Source organism: Phocoena phocoena, chromosome 11, assembly GCF_963924675.1.
Source record: "Phocoena phocoena chromosome 11, mPhoPho1.1, whole genome shotgun sequence".
Taxonomy (NCBI): Eukaryota; Metazoa; Chordata; class Mammalia; order Artiodactyla; family Phocoenidae; genus Phocoena; species Phocoena phocoena.
Window position 1 is genome coordinate 8,410,099 of NC_089229.1, and position 17,551 is coordinate 8,427,649.

General features: G+C 42.0%; 1 protein-coding gene across 1 annotated transcript in view; it reads right to left on the bottom strand.

Annotated features, from left to right (window-relative positions):
* The window catches only part of TNRC6B (trinucleotide repeat containing adaptor 6B), a 132,734-nt gene that overhangs the window by 21,869 nt on the left and 93,314 nt on the right, over positions 1-17,551 (bottom strand). The window contains exons 10-12 of the mRNA XM_065886775.1: positions 17,397-17,545; positions 16,163-16,333; positions 11,606-11,731 (exon numbers count right to left, since the gene is read on the bottom strand). Of these exons, the coding sequence (XP_065742847.1) occupies positions 11,606-11,731; positions 16,163-16,333; positions 17,397-17,545 (446 nt within the window). The remainder of the gene's footprint in view (positions 1-11,605; positions 11,732-16,162; positions 16,334-17,396; positions 17,546-17,551) is intronic.

Here is a 17,551-nt window from a genome sequence, read left to right on the forward strand (position 1 = left end):
TGAGTGGTGAAATTACAGGAGCTTTTTAATTCTTTTTAGACTTCCAAATTTTTCTACACTAAAAATTATGAATTTTACAATCTAGAAAATATCAAGAAAAAAATTAATGATAATATAACTTTTGTCTGAGAAGTTATTACTGGAAATGTGCTATAAAAACATCCACGGAACCCACTGAATCAGTGAGTGCCATGGAGAACAAACTTGCTCCCTCTTCCATGAGTGGTAAATAGCACTGTGGTCAGAAGCCTAGTTCTAGAGGCAGACCGTGTGGACCTGCCTTTTCTAAGGTATAGGACTCAGAGCAAGTGACTTACTTAACCTTTCTAAGCCTCACTTTCCTTATCTCCAAAACGGGTGTTTGAGGATTTTACGAGTTAGTCCATGTCAAATGCTCAGAAATGCACTCCGTACATGTTCATGTTACTTCACAGGATGGTTCTTCAGATGTCCAGACAATGATTACAGCTCCCCTGCATCTCATCTCCAGGCTACATATGATCAGTTCTCTCACCTGTATCTCATTCAATTTCTCAACGCAGAGCCCAGGACAGAAAAGCCATTTCCTAACGTTGTCTAATACTGGGTAGACCTGGCCATCACTAACTATTCTTCTAAAAGCCATGCTTTTAACAGTTCCTACAATCTCAACTTCTCTGATGATCATATCATAGCTCCTAACTCACACATTAAGCCTACTGTCAATTAAAATCTACAATATTAAAATTGTAGATGGGGCATCAGATTAAAATTACATGGGGCGTTTTACTTCCCCACGTAATTTTTAAGCAGCTGGGTTTAAAAATTTTATGAATTTATGTTTTGATCCTTAGGACTTTACATTTACCTTTATATGCATGGCACATAGCAGATGGTCGATAAACACCTATTAGATGAATGAACCTCTCATATTTTAACTTCCTAATAGTCACCCCACCAAGTTATTTTCTACCTATTATTTCACTTATTCCCAGTTTGAGTTTCCCCATCTGGTGACTGACAGGAATGTTGAACTTGACAGAGCTGAAGATAAATTTAGTCACGTGCCACTAAAAACGTCCTTCCAACCTGAAACTGGTCTAAGTCCAGGAACAGCCAATCATTTCTAATCAACACAACTGTTTTAGACAGCTTGTCTAATGACTTGTCAAAATAGAGATACAACAACTTTATCGTTCCTATAATCCAAAATTCTTTTACCAATCAGTGAAGAAAACGAGTTAAGTTCAAATATGTTAGCAAACTACGATTCTCAATTCCTGGTACAGGTGCTCAGAAACCACGTTTTTGATAATCTTGTCTAGAATCTTACTTGGAATTGGCACCAAGTTCATCAGTCTTTAAGCCACTTTCCTTGTTCTTTCAAAATTAGAAAAAAAAAAAAAATTCCCCCATTCTCCTTACTTCATTGTAGGGGAGGGGTGCTTCTTTCCCACTGCTGACCTGAGGCTCCACACAGAGGGGCATCCACCTTTATCATAACACTCTGGGCCTCTTTCCCTTACATCGTGGCAGCAAGCCCACAGGGAGGACTGCCCTATTCCAGTTACTAGGGGGTAAGTTTGGAATTCAGTATTAGGAAGCTCACATTCTCCAGTATCAGCTTTCTCGGTAGTAAAGGGGACGTTTAGGCCCCTGGAAGCCTTCCTCTTTTTGTCTTAAAAATTCAGGATTTGGGCAGGAAAGAGGGGTTGTCATTATTAAACCCTCCTCCTTGAAGACCCCAAGCATTCTTCAAAGATCACAGTCAGGGCTCTGCAATTCTTTTCACAAATTCTTTCTCTGCTGTAGGATTTACTGCATCTTAAACCCTTTCGGTTGAACACCCTTATTCTTAACAGAGAAGACAAAAGCCGTAAAAATTTTCTTTCCACTTAATCAGTCAGCATTATATGAAGAGTCCAAAGCTATGATTCCTTTCCCAGTCACCACATTGCACCAAACCAAGCTCTAAGACACTTTTTACAAGCCTCCACTTATTTTGTGTTTTAATCTCCCAGCATGACTCTCACACATTCACCCTTGCTTGCATACCCTTACTTTCCATCTTTTAAAAATGACCCTATAAAACGTGAGTCATCAGAATGCTTTCATCAGAAGGCCATGGGGTCTTCCCATGTTACCTTTCTTTAGCATCACAGTCAAAGTTAAATTCTTCAGCTTCCTAATACTTTTGAGTCACCGTCTCTGCTACATTCTCAAGAATATCTGCCTATCTTTTGACACTTTCTGGTCTAAAAACATCTAAATTCAAGTTTCCTATACTTGGCTCACCAACTCATTCTCTTCCAAGATCTCAGGCACTTGCATTTAAACTACCAATTCTCTCATTTTGGAAAGTATTTTGATTTAAAGTAATAGTTTTCCCAGCTGCTTCCTCTCTACTCTCTACGAGATGCTGAGTGTTGCCAACCAATTAAAAAACTTGTTTGACGCTACTATATAAAAAACAGATAAACAACAAGGACCTACTTTATAGCACGGGGAACTATATTCAATATCTTGTAATAACCTATAATGGAAAAGAATCTGAAAAAGAACAGACATATAGATATATATAACCGAACCACTTTGCTGTACACCCGAAACTAACACAACATTGTAAATCAACTATACTTCAATTTAAAAAAAAAGATAAACTGACTTAAAAAAACGAAACAAAACAAAATCCCACCTTATTTGATTTTCTATTTTAACAGACCCCTAGCAGATAGGAGCTCAAAGCAGGCACACCATTACTGTGCACTTCACCGCTGCACGAGTTTTATGGCCAGCATGAGGGACGCACCTTCCACAACTCATCTCAAATAATAATTCTTCTTCACCTGTCCTTTGAGTTCACCCAAATGGTCACCAGTGTGGCTTAACTTATTGTCTCTGATGTAATGGTTCTAACCTCACTGTATTAAAAGGTTTTTTTCTTTTTTTTTGTTTGGTGGGGGGTGGGAGCGGTCGGGGACAGGGAAGGAGGCTACGAGTGGAGATATATCCTACGCTATCACACCGTGTTCTAAACCAGAGTCTTAGACCATACCTCAGTGACTCATGAAATCGTATTTCTTACCTTCACAGTGTGAATCTTAAATTCATTTGGTTTAGCAACTATACTAGGTTGAACTGTGTCCCCCACCCCCCAAATTCATGCCCAACTGACCTTATTCAAAAGTAGGATCTTTGTAGACATAATCAAGTTTCAGATGAGGACATAATGGATTACAGTGGGCCCTAATCCAATGACTGGTGTCCTTAGAAGAAGAGAAAGTCCAGAGACACACAGGGGAGAATGCCCCGTGAATATGGAGGTGGTGATGGGAGTGACGCATTTACATGTCAAGGAACACCAAGCCCTGCCAGCAGCCACCAGAAACTAGGAGAGAGGCACGGAGCAGACTCTCCTCTGGAGCCTATAGTAGGAACCAACCCTGATGACACCTTGCTATCAGACGTCTAGCCTCCAGAACTTGTAAGAGAATAAATGCCTGTTGTTTTAAGCTACCCAGTTTGTGGTCATTTGCTGTGGCAGTTGCTAGAAAAGAATACAATAACTCTGTTTGCAGGCCTGTGCCATCTGGTATGTTAACTACTAGCCTCATATGGCTACTGAGCAGCTGAAACATGCCTAACCTAAGTGGAGATGTGGGTTTTTTTTGGCCGCAGCACGTGGCATGCAGGATCTTAAGTTTCCCAACCAGGGATCGAACCCATGCCCTCCTGCATTGGAAGCGTGGAGTCCCAACCACTGGACTGCCAGGGAAGTCCCGAGATGTGTTTTAAGCGTAAAATACACACCAGATTTCAAAGACTTGGTATTAAAAAAAGGAAAGTAAAAATTTTAATATAATTTAAAAACACTGAGTAAAGGTTGAAATGATAATAATTTAGATATATTGGTTTAAAGAATATATATCATTAAATTAACTTTACCAGTTTCTTTTTATCTTTTAAATGGGGCTACTAAAAACTTTAAATTCCATTATGTGGCTTGTGTTACATTTCTACTGGACAGTGCCGCTCCAGGCTGTCTGTACTGATCAGCGTGTTTCTGACTTCCTTTCCAAAGCTTTCATCTATGATTCATGGGAAACCTCTTTTGCTTATTTTCTTTCCCAATCTACTGGCCTCCAAAATAAAGAGCCATTGTCTGAACTTGTCATTTCTCCTCCCTTCTTTCAGTTTTATTATTTTTTAAAATTTTATTTATTTATTTATTTATTTTTGGCTGCATTGGGTCTTCGTTGCTGTGCACGGCTTCTCATTGCAGTGGCTTCTCTTGTTGCGGAGCATGGGCTCTAGGCGTGCGGGCTTCAGGAGTTGTGGCTCACAGGCTTCAGTAGTTGTGGCTCGTGGGCTCTAGAGCGCAGGCTCAGTAGTTGTGGCGCATGGGCTTAGTTGCTCTGCGGCATGTGGGATGTTCCCGGACCAGGGCTCGAACCCGAGTCCCCTGCATTGGCAGGCGGATTCTTAACCACTGTGCCACCAGGGAAGCCCTCTTTCAGTTTTTAAAAATAAATTTATTTATTTATTTATTTTTGGCTGTGTTGGGTCTTTGTTGCTGTGCGTGGGCTTTCTCTAGCTGTGGCGGGCAGGGGCTACTCTTCGTTGCGGTGCACGGGCTTCTCATTGTCGTGGCTTCTCTTGTTGCAGAGCACGGGCTCTAGGGGCGCAGGAGGCTTCAGTAGTTGTGGCACGTGGGTTCAGTAGTTGTGGCTTGTGGGCTCTAGAGCTCAGGCTCAGTAGTTGTGGCGCACAGGCTTAGTTGCTCCGCGGCATGTGGGATCTTCCCCGGCCAGGGCTTGAACCTGTGTCCCCTGCGTTGGCAGGTGGATTCTTAACCACTGTGCCACCAGGGAAGCCCCCTCTTTCAGTTTCAAAAGACCTACTGGACAAATCAGCTCGTCTCCTGATTACCATTTCTCTTCAGTCTTGAGAATGTATGTTACCCCTTGCCACGAGCCCATGATCTCACCACCTTCCTTACTATTCCTACTACTCAAAACTAGCTAAAGAAACCACCATTCAAAGTAAAACATGCCCATGACCCAGCAGTACCCTAGAGAAATTCATCCTAGGAGACAAATAGAGGAATATTCACAGCAGCACTGCTCATAATAGCAAAAATCTGGAAACAACCCAAATGTCTATCGATAGTAGGGTAGACAAGGTAAATGAAGGATGGTATATTCATTATAGTAGAATACAATATGAACCACAACTGCCTAAATCAACATGGGAAAATCTTACAAGCATTATCAAGTAAAAAAGTCAGAGAAGGCTACATACTGTATGATTTCATTACATAAAGTTCAACAAAGGGAACATGAAACATATTATTTACAGATAGACAGATACAGAAAGACCTTAAAGAAATGCTAACACAAGGTATTTTTATTCTTTAATTTAAATGTCAGCATCTCATATGTTCTATAAATTGACAGTTATAAAGACTATCAAGGTTGTACTTTGAGGACTTCCTATCTAGCACTGCTCAACTTCTCTCTTCTTTTTTTTAAAATTTATTTCAAAAAAAAATTTTTTTTATTGGCTTATTTATTTATTTTTTGGGCTGTGTTGGGTTTTCGTTTCTGTGCGAGGGCTTTCTCCAGTTGCGGCAAGCGGGGGCCACTCTTCATCGCGGCGTGCGGGCTTCTCACTATCTTGGCCTCTCTCGTTGCGGAGCACAGGCTCCAGACGCACAGGCTCAGTAGTTGTGGCTCACGGGCCCAGTCGCTCCGCAGCACGTGTGAGCCTCCCAGACCAGGGCTCGAACCCATGTCCCCTGCATCGGCAGGCAGACTCCCAACCACTGCGCCACCAGGGAAACTCTCAACTTCTCCCTTCTTCAGATTCACATGTACTGTCCTCCTCCAGTGAATACAAAGGACCAGACAGATGCTTCACTGGGCTCCTGGCAAATGACTATTCATACCTGGGTTGCAGAGTAATTAAAGTGCAGGCTTGCACATTCCCATGGCAGGGAATTAATTATTCTGGCTTAAAGTCCTTTCAATCTCCAGCTGGGTTGGAGAAAGTGAAGCTCGAGTTGGGAGTGAATATGGCATTTAATGAAGCGTTACAAGTGCAAAATGACAGCAATTTAAAAGCAAGACGGACTTCCCTGGTGGCACAGTGGATAAGAATCCTCCTGCCAATGCAGGGGACATGGGTTTGATCCCTGGTCCGGGAAGATCCACATGCTGCGCAGCAACTAAGCCTGTGCACCACAACTCCTGAAGCCTGTGCGTCTAGAGCCCGTGTTCCACAACAGGAGAAGCCAATGCAATGAGAAGCCCGTGCACCGCAACGAAGAGTAGCCCCTGCTCGCCACAACTAGAGAAGGCCTGCGCGCAGCAATGAAGACCCAATGCAGCCAAAAATAAATAAAAGTTAAAAAAAAAAAGTCTCTTTATTAAAAAATAAATAAAAATAAAAGCAAGACAAACACCTCTAGAATATGTTACTTTCTGAACATTTGAGTAACAGGAAGAAAAAGGCAAGGTAGAAAAAACCCATGGTATGGAACATTTGTAACAACCTTAAAGATGAGTTTCAATATCTTCTTCCTATGTTTACATTAATTATTGACTGTCCCTAAAAAGCGGTTAAAATGGATGTAAAATGTGGTAATATTCATCAAGAATTTTATAAATTTATTTATTTTGGGCTGCGTTGGGTCTTTGTTGCTGTGCACGGGCTTTTTCTAGTTGCAGCGAGTGGGGGCTACTCTTCATTGAGGTTCATGAGCTTCTCATTGCAGTGGCTTCTCTTGTGGCGGAGCACGAGCTCTAGGCACATGGGCTCAGTAGTGGTGGCACACGGGTTTAGTTGCCCCGCTGCATGTGGGATCTTCCCGGACCAGTACTCGAACTCGTGTCCCCTGCATTGGCAGGCTGATTCTCAACCACTGTGCCACCAGGGAAGTCACTCGTTAAGAATTTTAAATGTTCAGGGATTTCCCTGGTGGTGCAGTGGTTAAGAATCCACCTGCCAATGCAGGGGACACAGATTCGAGCCCTGGTCCAGGAAGATCCCACATGCCGCGGAGCAACTAAGCCTGTGCACCACAACTACTGAGCCTGTGCTCTAGAGCCCGCGAGCCACAACTAATGATCCTGTGTGCCACAACTACTGATCCTGTGTGCCACAACTACTGAAGCCTGCACGCCTAGAGTCCGTGCTCCGCAACAAGAGAAGCCACCGCAATGAGAAGCCCATGCACGGCAACAAAGAGTAGCCCCCGCTCACCACAACTAGAGAAAGTCCAAGTCCACGCGCAGCAACAAAAACCCAATGCGGCCAATAAATAAATAAATAAATTTATAAAAATAAAATAAAAGAAGGTCTGGGGAATGGATTTAAAAAAGAAAAAAGAAGAATTTTAAATGTTCATGTGCTTTGACCCAGAAATTTCATTCTGGGCAACTAAATTTAGAAATAATGTGGGCAAAGATCTATGTATAAAGGATTTCTCTACAGCGTTACTTATGACAGTGAAAAATTAGAAACAATATCCAATAATTGGGAAAGGGAAACCAAATCAAGTCTACCTGATGGAACATTTTGCTTTGCTCATTAAGAATGATCAACTTGGAGACTATATTAGTAACCAGAAAATGTCATGACCCAATGTTAATGAAAATAGCAGGCTGCTGTGACCATGAATGCAGTTATGTGAAAAGCATGCCTGTATACGAACAAAGTCTGGATAGGGGATTACATAAAAATAATTCTTGTCATTGCGTCCAGTGGGGTGGGAGGGTAGTTTTGTGAAGAATTTTTTTCTGGGACTTCCCTGGTGGTCCAGCGATTAAGACTCCGTGCTCCCAATGCAGGGGGTCTGGGTTCAATCCCTGGTGGGGGAGATAGATCCTGCATGCATGCCGCAACTAAAAGCTCACATATGCAACAAAGATCCCGCATGCCGCAACTAAAGACCTGGCAAAGCCAAATAAAAATAAATAAATAATTTTTTTTAAAAGAAAGAATTTTTATGTTAACCATGTTTTGCTAAATAAACACATTTGAAAAATGTAGGAGAACGCAAGTACTTTTCTCTTCCAAGTAGAGCAGATACTTTGGTCATAAAGAGATTTGGAGCCCCTAAGTCTCTCAGACTAAGTTCACTGTGCTTTCCTAACAATTCCACTTTCTAGATCATTCTGAAATGCATCCTCCTGTGACTTGACATATACTTACTGAACTTAAAATACATGCCCTGCACAGTTGTCGATGTTCAGGATGCAGCAACCAACAGAACAGCCACAGATCCTGCCGCTGTGAAGCTTATTACCCTCCTGGGGGTGGGGTGGGGGTGAGTAACGGTGGTGGTGGTGTACTATACACAGCCTGGGACAGCCTCCCTGATAAGGTGGGACTGAAGCAGAGCTCTGAAGGAAATAAAGATGGAGCCATGTGCCAATCTGGGAGAAGAGCATTCTGGGAGTATGTTCCGTGCACTGGGGCCAGCTGGCTGGAGAGGTCTGGACGAACAGGAGAGCGGCAAGTGTGGGGGGGCAGGGAGGTCACCAAGAGCCCCAAAGACCACAGTGAAGAGCTGGCTTTGTATTCTCAGTGAGAGAGGGAGCCAGAAGAGGGGTCCCGGTAAAGCAGTAACATGATTTACCTTAACTTTCTGTGATGACAGAAATGTCCCACATCTGCACTGTCCATACGGTAGGTGCTAATCTGGTGTGGCTATTTAAATTCATTGAAACCAGACTTCAGTTCTTCCATTCCACAAGTCACATTTCAAGTGCTCATGCAGCTAATGGCTACACTGGACAGTGTGCTTTTAGAGGATCGGTGTGAACTCGGGGCAGAAAACAAGACTCGAGGGAGCAAGTATGGGATGAAGCGGGCGGACCAGTCAGGAGACCACGGTCACAGTAGGAAATGGTTGGACGCTGGATGAAGTTCTGAAGGGAGGATTTGTTGCTGGATTGGTTGTGCGTTGTGAGAACTCACAACCAGCTCTGGCCTGAGCACCTGCAGGATGAGACTGCCAGGTGCTTGGAGGAAGAGGATGTTTTGAGGGGAGAGTGGGATGAAGCAGGAAGTTCTGTTTTGGGCGTGTTCACTTCAGATGCCTATAAGGCATCCTACTAAAGATGGCCAGAAGTCTTTGGGGTTCAGAAGAGAGATCTGGGGTGAAGTCACAGTTCTGGAACTGTCAGTATTTTAAAGTCATTCCACTGGGTGAGATCACCTAAAAGTGGATGTAAGTGGTAAGAAGAGGTTCAGTTATTGAGGCTGGGGTACTCTGATGTTTAAACACTGGGGAAGTGAGGAAGAACTTGTAAAGCAGAAAGACAAGGAAAGGCAGGTGGAGAACCAATATAGAAGGTGTCTGAAAGCCAAATGAATTATTTCAAAAAGGAGGGAGTGATCCACTGTGTCAAATGCTGATACATGAGTAAAAACTGGGGAACAGATCACTGTATTCCACAACACAAAGATCACCAGTGACCTTTACAAGGAGGTCTTAATTCCCACTGCCACTATCTTTTTTTAATTTAATGCTGTGTTTCATTCATTCATTCGTCTATTTGTGACAGGTCTTAGTTGTGGCTTGTGGGCTCCTTAGTTGTGGCATGCGAACTCTTAGTTGCAGTATGCATGTGGGATCTAGTCCCCTGACCAGGGATCGAACCTGAGCCCCCTGCATTGGAAGTATGGAGTCTTAACCACTGAGCCACCAGGGAAGTCCCCCTGACTGCTACTATCTTATCTGGACTCCTGCACTAGCTTCATAGCTGATCTCCTTTGCTCTAGTGATTCTGTCATTCAAACATGTCGTCTATATCATGGTGTTATTTTTCCAAAACTTAAATTTTCCTATACTGCCACTCAGTTGAGAAATCTTGTCTAACACTATATTATCTTTAGTAGGAGCAGCCAGACTCTAGGGAGCATGTAAAAATCCCCTGGGGGTGGTGAGGCCCCAACACCCAAGACTCTGTGTCTCAGTAGATTGAGGAAGACCCAGAAACTGTGTTTTTAAGCAGTGGCCAAGATAATGTTACAAACCGTGGTGACCAAAGGACAAAGTCCAAACTACTTAGCAAGGCAAACAAAACCGTTCCAAATTTGGTCCCAAACTTCCTGACTAGCTTCTTCCTATTCCATTCTAGACAGCATACCTACACTTCCACAAGCTCAAACTAACTACTCACACTAACCGCATTTCCCCAAACGTGCCGTGTCCTTCCAGATATTACTGACCCCTGCACAAGCTGCTTCTGCCTCCTGGAAGGCACCTTTCATCTGGCTGTGCCCAGCGAACTCTGACTCGTTCTTCAAGACCCAGCTTAAATGTCACTGCTAGTGTGAGGTCCCACCCTGCTCCCCAAACTCTGTTAAGCTTTTCCATGCAGCACGTTATCTACCGACTACTCTGCCATCACCGCCACAACTCCAGGAGGCAGCGATGGGAGAGGCAGTGCTTTCTTCAACCATGCACGGCCAACACACAACCTGGAACACTGCAGACGTTCGATAACCATGGATGGCTGTTGGCCTGATGGCAAGGCATGTTGGCAAGTGCTCCAAAAGGCAAGACACTGCCACTGTAAAGGGCTGGGGAAGTCAGGAACAGCTCTGTCTACCTGGGACTTGAAGGATGAGTGACACTCAGAGAAAGGGAAGGAGAAGAAGAGAGACCTAAGAGGACTCCAGACAGGACCGTGAAGATGGGGGCGGGGGCATGATCAACATTCCTTCCTCTACCAAGATGGACAGACTCAACGTCCAAAGCAGGATTTGAAATCTATAGATTATGGTTTCAAATAAACATTTTAAGCTTCTGTCTTACAAGATGTATCAAAAAACAAACAACAAAACCTGACCCTTCACAACCTGTTGGCTGGATCTAATAAGTACCCCACCCCCTCTTATACGACGGGACAGACTCAAAGCTCTTGATCTTGATTCACACACTGAATCTTTACTTGGGCTTATCAGCTTTTACTTTGCTCCTCAGACCTGTTTCCCACAAAGGTGTATAAGAGGCAGTATGTGGTAGACTGGCACAAATCTCTCACCTATACCCCCAAACAACCCGTCCAATCTCCTGCTAATAGAGGGTCCTAAAGGGTTCCCATGGTTCCCAAAAGACCGTGTCCTACACAAAGTTGCTCTGTGAATAAGTCTCTGCCGCTTCACTAGTTCTTGAACCCCCCCTAGAACACCCGGTCAGTGTTTTAGTGTGTATCTCCTCAAAACTTTTCAGAATAACCCAGAACCTGGCAATTACCCTGTGAAGCCTTGAGGGCAACCAACTTCTGAATGTTGACACATCGGAATTAACACAGTAGTTTTAATTATACGCAGTTAAAAAATCAATATAGCATTGGGAAAATATACAGGAGATCTAAAAGGAATATAATCATAATGCCTTTCATGTAAAAACATCTACTTTGTATGCACGATACAATAAAAAAAACAAACGAGATTTGCCATCTTGTTCTAAAGATCTTGATCCCTGGCATCCGGATTTTTCCCATTTTAGATGGGTAACTGTTATTCCTTTTATGCCCACAAAACCAGTCAGTTGACAACTAGTAACCACTTGGACTTTTCCTTATGAATTGTGGATCCATGAACTGCTTACCTGGGGGGAAATGAACTGGGGAGGCACTTGCGCCCGGAGATTAGGAGAAGAATTCAGCGGCTGCACGGGGGTGTGCACGCCTCTCGATTGTGCTGTGCTATTTCCAAACAAACCATGATTGCCACCCTGTCAACGGAACAGCGACGGTGAGGCTTTTTGTTAACATAAGAAAACACAAATAAGAAACAGTTCAGGTTTTCTCTCCCTCAGAAGAATCATATCCCGTGTTCCATGGAATCACAGAATTTTACAACTGAAAAAAGTTCCTGATCTCAGAATGCTCAGAAAAGTATTCAAATCCAATCATGGGCATATCATCACCACCCCTGCAGTCTGATGCATTCTATAAACCAAAAGCATTAAACTCAGTCAAATGTTACAAAAAAACACTACTTTGTTGTTGTTGTTGTTGAAAGGTACAGGCAGTATAACATTTACTTAACTACTTTCTTTTTTAAGATTGGGTTTACCAAATTTATTCTCCAACTATATAACCTGAGACGCACCTTAAAAAGCAACTGAGTAAAAATGCAGGCTTGCATTTTATATAATAATATCAGTTGTAAAACAATACTATGATATGACTTCTCTGAATTGGTTGATTCAATCATAAAATCAGTGCCACCCAACTGTGAGCCTAGCTCCCTGAGGACCCTACTCCAGATCCGAACACCCTTCCCTGTCCTGAGTCTGCTTGGTCCCTTCTTTACTAGACAAGGAAATGTGAATCAACCACAGAGTGAGATAAAAAAGGAAGAAAGGGAAAAAGTGAAAAATCATTCCAGGGCTACCAAAACAAAACATTACTCACCTGTAACTTCTCATTCAAATGTATGACTATCAGTCTAGTCAAAAAACAAGCTTAGCTCCCTGATTTCTGGAGGATCAACTCATTGAAGCAGTTCTAGACTGCTCCAATCAAAGAGCTATAAAAAGCTGGGCTGTATATGATGGCCTTCCCTTTCTGACTTGTTTCTAGCAGAGAAGCAAAGAAATCGTATTCGATACTTGACGCTGCCCGATGTAGTTGTCTATACCATCTTCACTTGGCCTCTTCAAGGCCCAGCTCAGAGGTCAAACTCATCAACGAAGTCTTCTCCCAAACCTTCCTCACTGCACATTCAGATTCACTGAGCCCACCTCTACATTCTCAAAACACTTGAAAACTCTTTGATAGGATCCATCATCAAATCATATTACAGTTTTTTTCCATCCTGTCTTTCCACCACCAGCTTAATATTTCCCTCTTTGTATTCCCAGAAACTCAATCAAGCCCTGGTCTGTAGGATGAGCACATCATTTGTAAACATCCATGACCCACCAATTTCATACACTTGAAAACAAACGTCCCACTGAACACCGTCAGTGAAGACAGCTACACCACTGCTTATACCAAGTCTGTGCGCTCTGAGCTGAGGTCACCACCATCATCTTATCCCTGGAATCATGGGGATTAAGGCAATTTTAAAGAAGAATTTTGTCCTTAAGTTCTAGAGCACCAAAGATATTTTGATGGCTTAATGATTCAAAATAGATTAAGGGACTGCTTCAGGGGAATTAATGAACTTAAAAATCTTGAAAATAAAAATGATTATGAATATAAAGTAGAAATAGAAATGGCAATTAAAATCTGCGTATATCTCATAAAAGAAAATCAAAGATCCACCATGAATTTTAAATCTCCCAAAGGACTGTTTAAACATGAAAAGACCTTTAGTTCTAGAAACTCTAATATCTCTGCCTCTCCTGTCTTACTAATCAAACTTGTCATTCTGAGGTGAAATGGCTCAGTTCTAACTTTTCTGAGATCCTGGTAGTCTGGAGCTTAGCTACTTATTCTTCCCAGGAAAATAGGAAACATTTATTTTGCTAAGACTATTCCACTGAGATCATTCTCACACTTTACTATCAAAGTAATGACCTTGTTATTAGATGTTAATTATTCATGGATGGCCCTTGGATGGTGGGGTTTCTGACAGCTAAAGTCCCTGCCAGAACCTATGTTTTGTAGGGCTCCAAACTGCTCTGTATGGGTCGTTTTAAATTTCAACCTCTCTTTCTGGTAAGAGGTATTACAAAGAATTTACCTTTTTTGGTTTTTGTAAAATCAAGCCCTACTTTCCTATTCCTAGGAGAAAGAGTCCATCCCACTCCCACCAAACGTTTTAGGTTTTCATTATCAAGTGTCTCCAAAGCCATACCAAACACTTGGATATATCTGATACAAATAATAACAAAGATAAGTCAACATAAGTTTATCAAAAAATACCTTTTTAAAAAAAATAAGACCCTTTTTAGATTTTTATTCATTATTTACTGTTAAATCTTGCTTTTTTATTTTTTGGCTGTGGCATGTGCCTGGTGAGATCTCAGTTCCCCGATCAGGGATGGAACCTGGGCCATGGCAGTGAAAGCTCGGAATTCTAAACACTAGGCAAACCAGGGAATTCCCATCTTCTCTATTTTTTAATATGGAACCTTGGTATCACAAGTTGGTCATCTTCTTGGCTCAGAAGTAGCTATTTTGCACAGTAATGTATTTAATGGTAATCATACAAATCCAGTCTTTTTTTTTTTTTTTTTTTTTTTGGCAGTACGCAGGCCTCTCACCGTTGTGGCCTCTCCCATTGCGGAGCACAGGCTCCGGACGCGCAGGCTCAGCGGCCATGGCTCACGGGCCCAGCCGCTCCGCGGCATGTGGGATCTTCCCAGACCGCGGCATGAACCCGTGTCCCCTGCATCAGCAGGCGGACTCCCAACCACTGCGCCACCAGGGAAGCCCAATCCAGTCTTTTTTTAAAAAAACTATATTTAGAGATTAGGAAAACCAGCATCAAAACCATATATATATATATATATATATATATATATATAAACGGTGGCTTATATGGCTATTTCTAAAGCTTCACTGTTGTATGTGAGGCTTTAATGATGACCTGAGCCTAATAATTATTGGTGATATTTGCCTCACCTACAATGTTTAACTTAGAAAGGTATATAGATTAAAAACAAGGTTATCAAGCTAATTGAAATCTTCTGTAATTTGGGAAAAACCCTCAAATTTTATTTTGAAACTATGAAGTATATTAACTCTGCATGAAAATAGTGTGAAAAAACCATAACCATATTTGGATAGAACATGTATAATCAACTTGGTTCACAATGGACTTTGTAGCAATCCACAGATCAAAAAAATGAAGAGAAATGACCTTTTTTTAGAGTCCAGCGCACAGCTAGTTTGGCTGGTCACTTATACTCAAGTTTATGTACTATAAGTATCTGATAATCAGGTGATCCTGGGAGAATACTTATGATCACCATTAACCAAGAGTATTAAGACTATCTTATATTTGATATATCTCAACCCAAAAGAGCCCTCCTCCCCACCAAAATGGATATAATTGTTTCTTCTGTTTATATAAGTAATACACAGCCATGTCCTCTGTGGAAACATTAGAAAAAAGAGCGAAACATCAAGGAAGAAAACAAAAAACTACCTATAACTCTCAATCCAGAGTTAAGCAATCTGAACACATGGATATAATATAGTCCATTTTTTAAATGTGCTAAGGCAACAATTAGAAAGCATATGAACGATCTATATGCGACTTGAGGACTATAGCGTAAGAGGTGTTTTATAACATCCTTTCATTTCTACGTGAAAAGTCATCACGTGCAAACAGAATGGACGCAACTAATAATTAAATGTCCTTCTGTGACATTCAGAGATGAAAGCAGAAGGACAAGCAAGTAGTCATGGAACTAAGGCCAGGAAAGTATCACTGGAGCCACTGTCACAAAGGAATTGTCCCCAGATTCCTGGTTTTCTCCACAAAAACTACAACAGAGCTACTGCAAGGTGACAGACAGAGGCCTGCTCTGTCCGCCTGGGCCTGTAAAGGAGAGGCGGCATGATCAGGCCAGCCCCGCCAGTCCTGTTTCTGCTGCATGGCCTTTCCTTGGAGGACCGACAGATCCAACCCCAGGAAAGGCGCTGCTCCAGGCTGAATCAAACGCTGGGCAACATCGGTCTTCTTAAAGCTTCATTATCTAACATGTAAGTTACCTTTCTCTGGGTAATATGATACTTAAAGACACTGGATTTTTAAGATGATGTAACCCTCCAATATTTAATCTTACTAGTTTTGCTGCTGCTTTCTAATTAGCAATTTTATTAGATTGAAAAGACCTCAAAAGTAGTCTTGCCATTCAATCAAACGTTCAAAAATGGCAAATATGATGCTAAATTAGATGATAGAAGGTACCTGTAAGCTTCTTTAACATTTTCCTAAGCCAGTCATTAGTTAACTATTAAACGTAAACTTATGACCAAAAATGGGAAGACAAAAGAAACATATTTAAAATAAAATCCATGTTGAGAAACATGAAGAGAGATGGGTTCTATGGGCTGAAAGAGCTAAAGCCTATACTTAATATCATTCTGTGCATTCAGTAATCAACAAATTTCCCAAGACAGACAAATGATGCAATAAACTGCAGACCAGGGCCAAGGCGAGGCCACAGCCAAGCAGTTATAAATTTGAGAGGCCTCCTTACTTGTCTAGCAGCGAAGTTTTGGGGGTTGAGCCCTGTGCCGATTGCTCCAAGGCTGACGTTGGGTAGTGTGGAACCAGAGGGAGACAGCTTGTAGCTGGGAGAAGGGGAGAAGGGAGAGCAGGGAGCCTCATCCCCAAGGCACCCATCTTGATTGGAGAAAGGCAAAGTCAGCTGAAAAGTAGTAGTAGTTAGCCAATCACAATGAGTGTTGGTTAGTGAAGCAACAGAATGCAAGAAGGGAAAAGAGAAACACCAGGAATAAACAAGGTTAGAGTGTATTAGCAGTAAACGAGGATAGAATTTGGATCTGATAATAAGTCATGATACTTTGCCCAACAGACACCATCTGTCATCCTCTTTCCTATAGATTCTTATCCTCTAAGTTAGTTAACACATTCTGTCCATCGCACTAAGATAAAAATTGCCAGACACTTCATTTTCATGCATCTAGTATTGATTGCTCTAACTACGTGGCTGCCGAAACAGAAGCCACAGTAATCCTCTTGTGGATATGTTGCTGTCTGGATCAGCACTGTGGTGTCAAAAATGTGCCAGATCTAAACACTCTGGTTTTAACTGCCTTCTGAAGACCAGAAACACTGCAAATTGGTATTCTGAATCAAGGAATGACCTCCTCCATTAGAAAGGTTAAAAATCCCAACAGATAGGTATAAATGACTTGTTTAAAGCAGGTAGTTGAGAATTTGAAAAGTATACCATCATAACTAAAAACAGATCATTATGGAAATGGAGAAAGAAGACAAAAGAGCTCTCTTAGAAATAGCAAAGCAGGAAGTTTTGGATCATCTCGACAAAGCTAGAAGGCAAGGCCTTAGGAGACACAGACTGTTTGCACAAGATCCAAAAGTTGCACAACAGCAGAAAAAAGAATTCAGAATAAATTTGCCTCTAGGATTTCTTCTACGTGTTTTGAGTGTGCATTTCCCCCACTATAAACAGACCACTTCCCCCCTCCAAACTTCATAAATTCCCCAAAACTTAGACCTTGTTCACAATACTCACATTCTAAAGACAGATGGATCTAGCTGCTGCCTAATCACCTAACAACAACAGCTATTTTCATGTCACCATTCAAAAGCAGGTGACGTTTGTGCTTTGCTCGCTCATTCAGTTCAGTAATTCTGTGCTTCCTTCTGGAATTAATTATCAAAAGACAAGTGGGAACCAAAGTGGTTCTCACGAATTATTATCTTAAACCAAGGATTCAACTCACCTTCTCAAAATAAGGCCCACTATCTGTGGTTCCCATGTCTTTGGAATTAGGTGGACGGAACCCAGATCGATCCTTCCTCATGATATCATTAAAATCCCCGAGATTCATTGCTCGCTTGTCCACATCAAATTTTTTATCTGGAAGGCTCCCTGAAA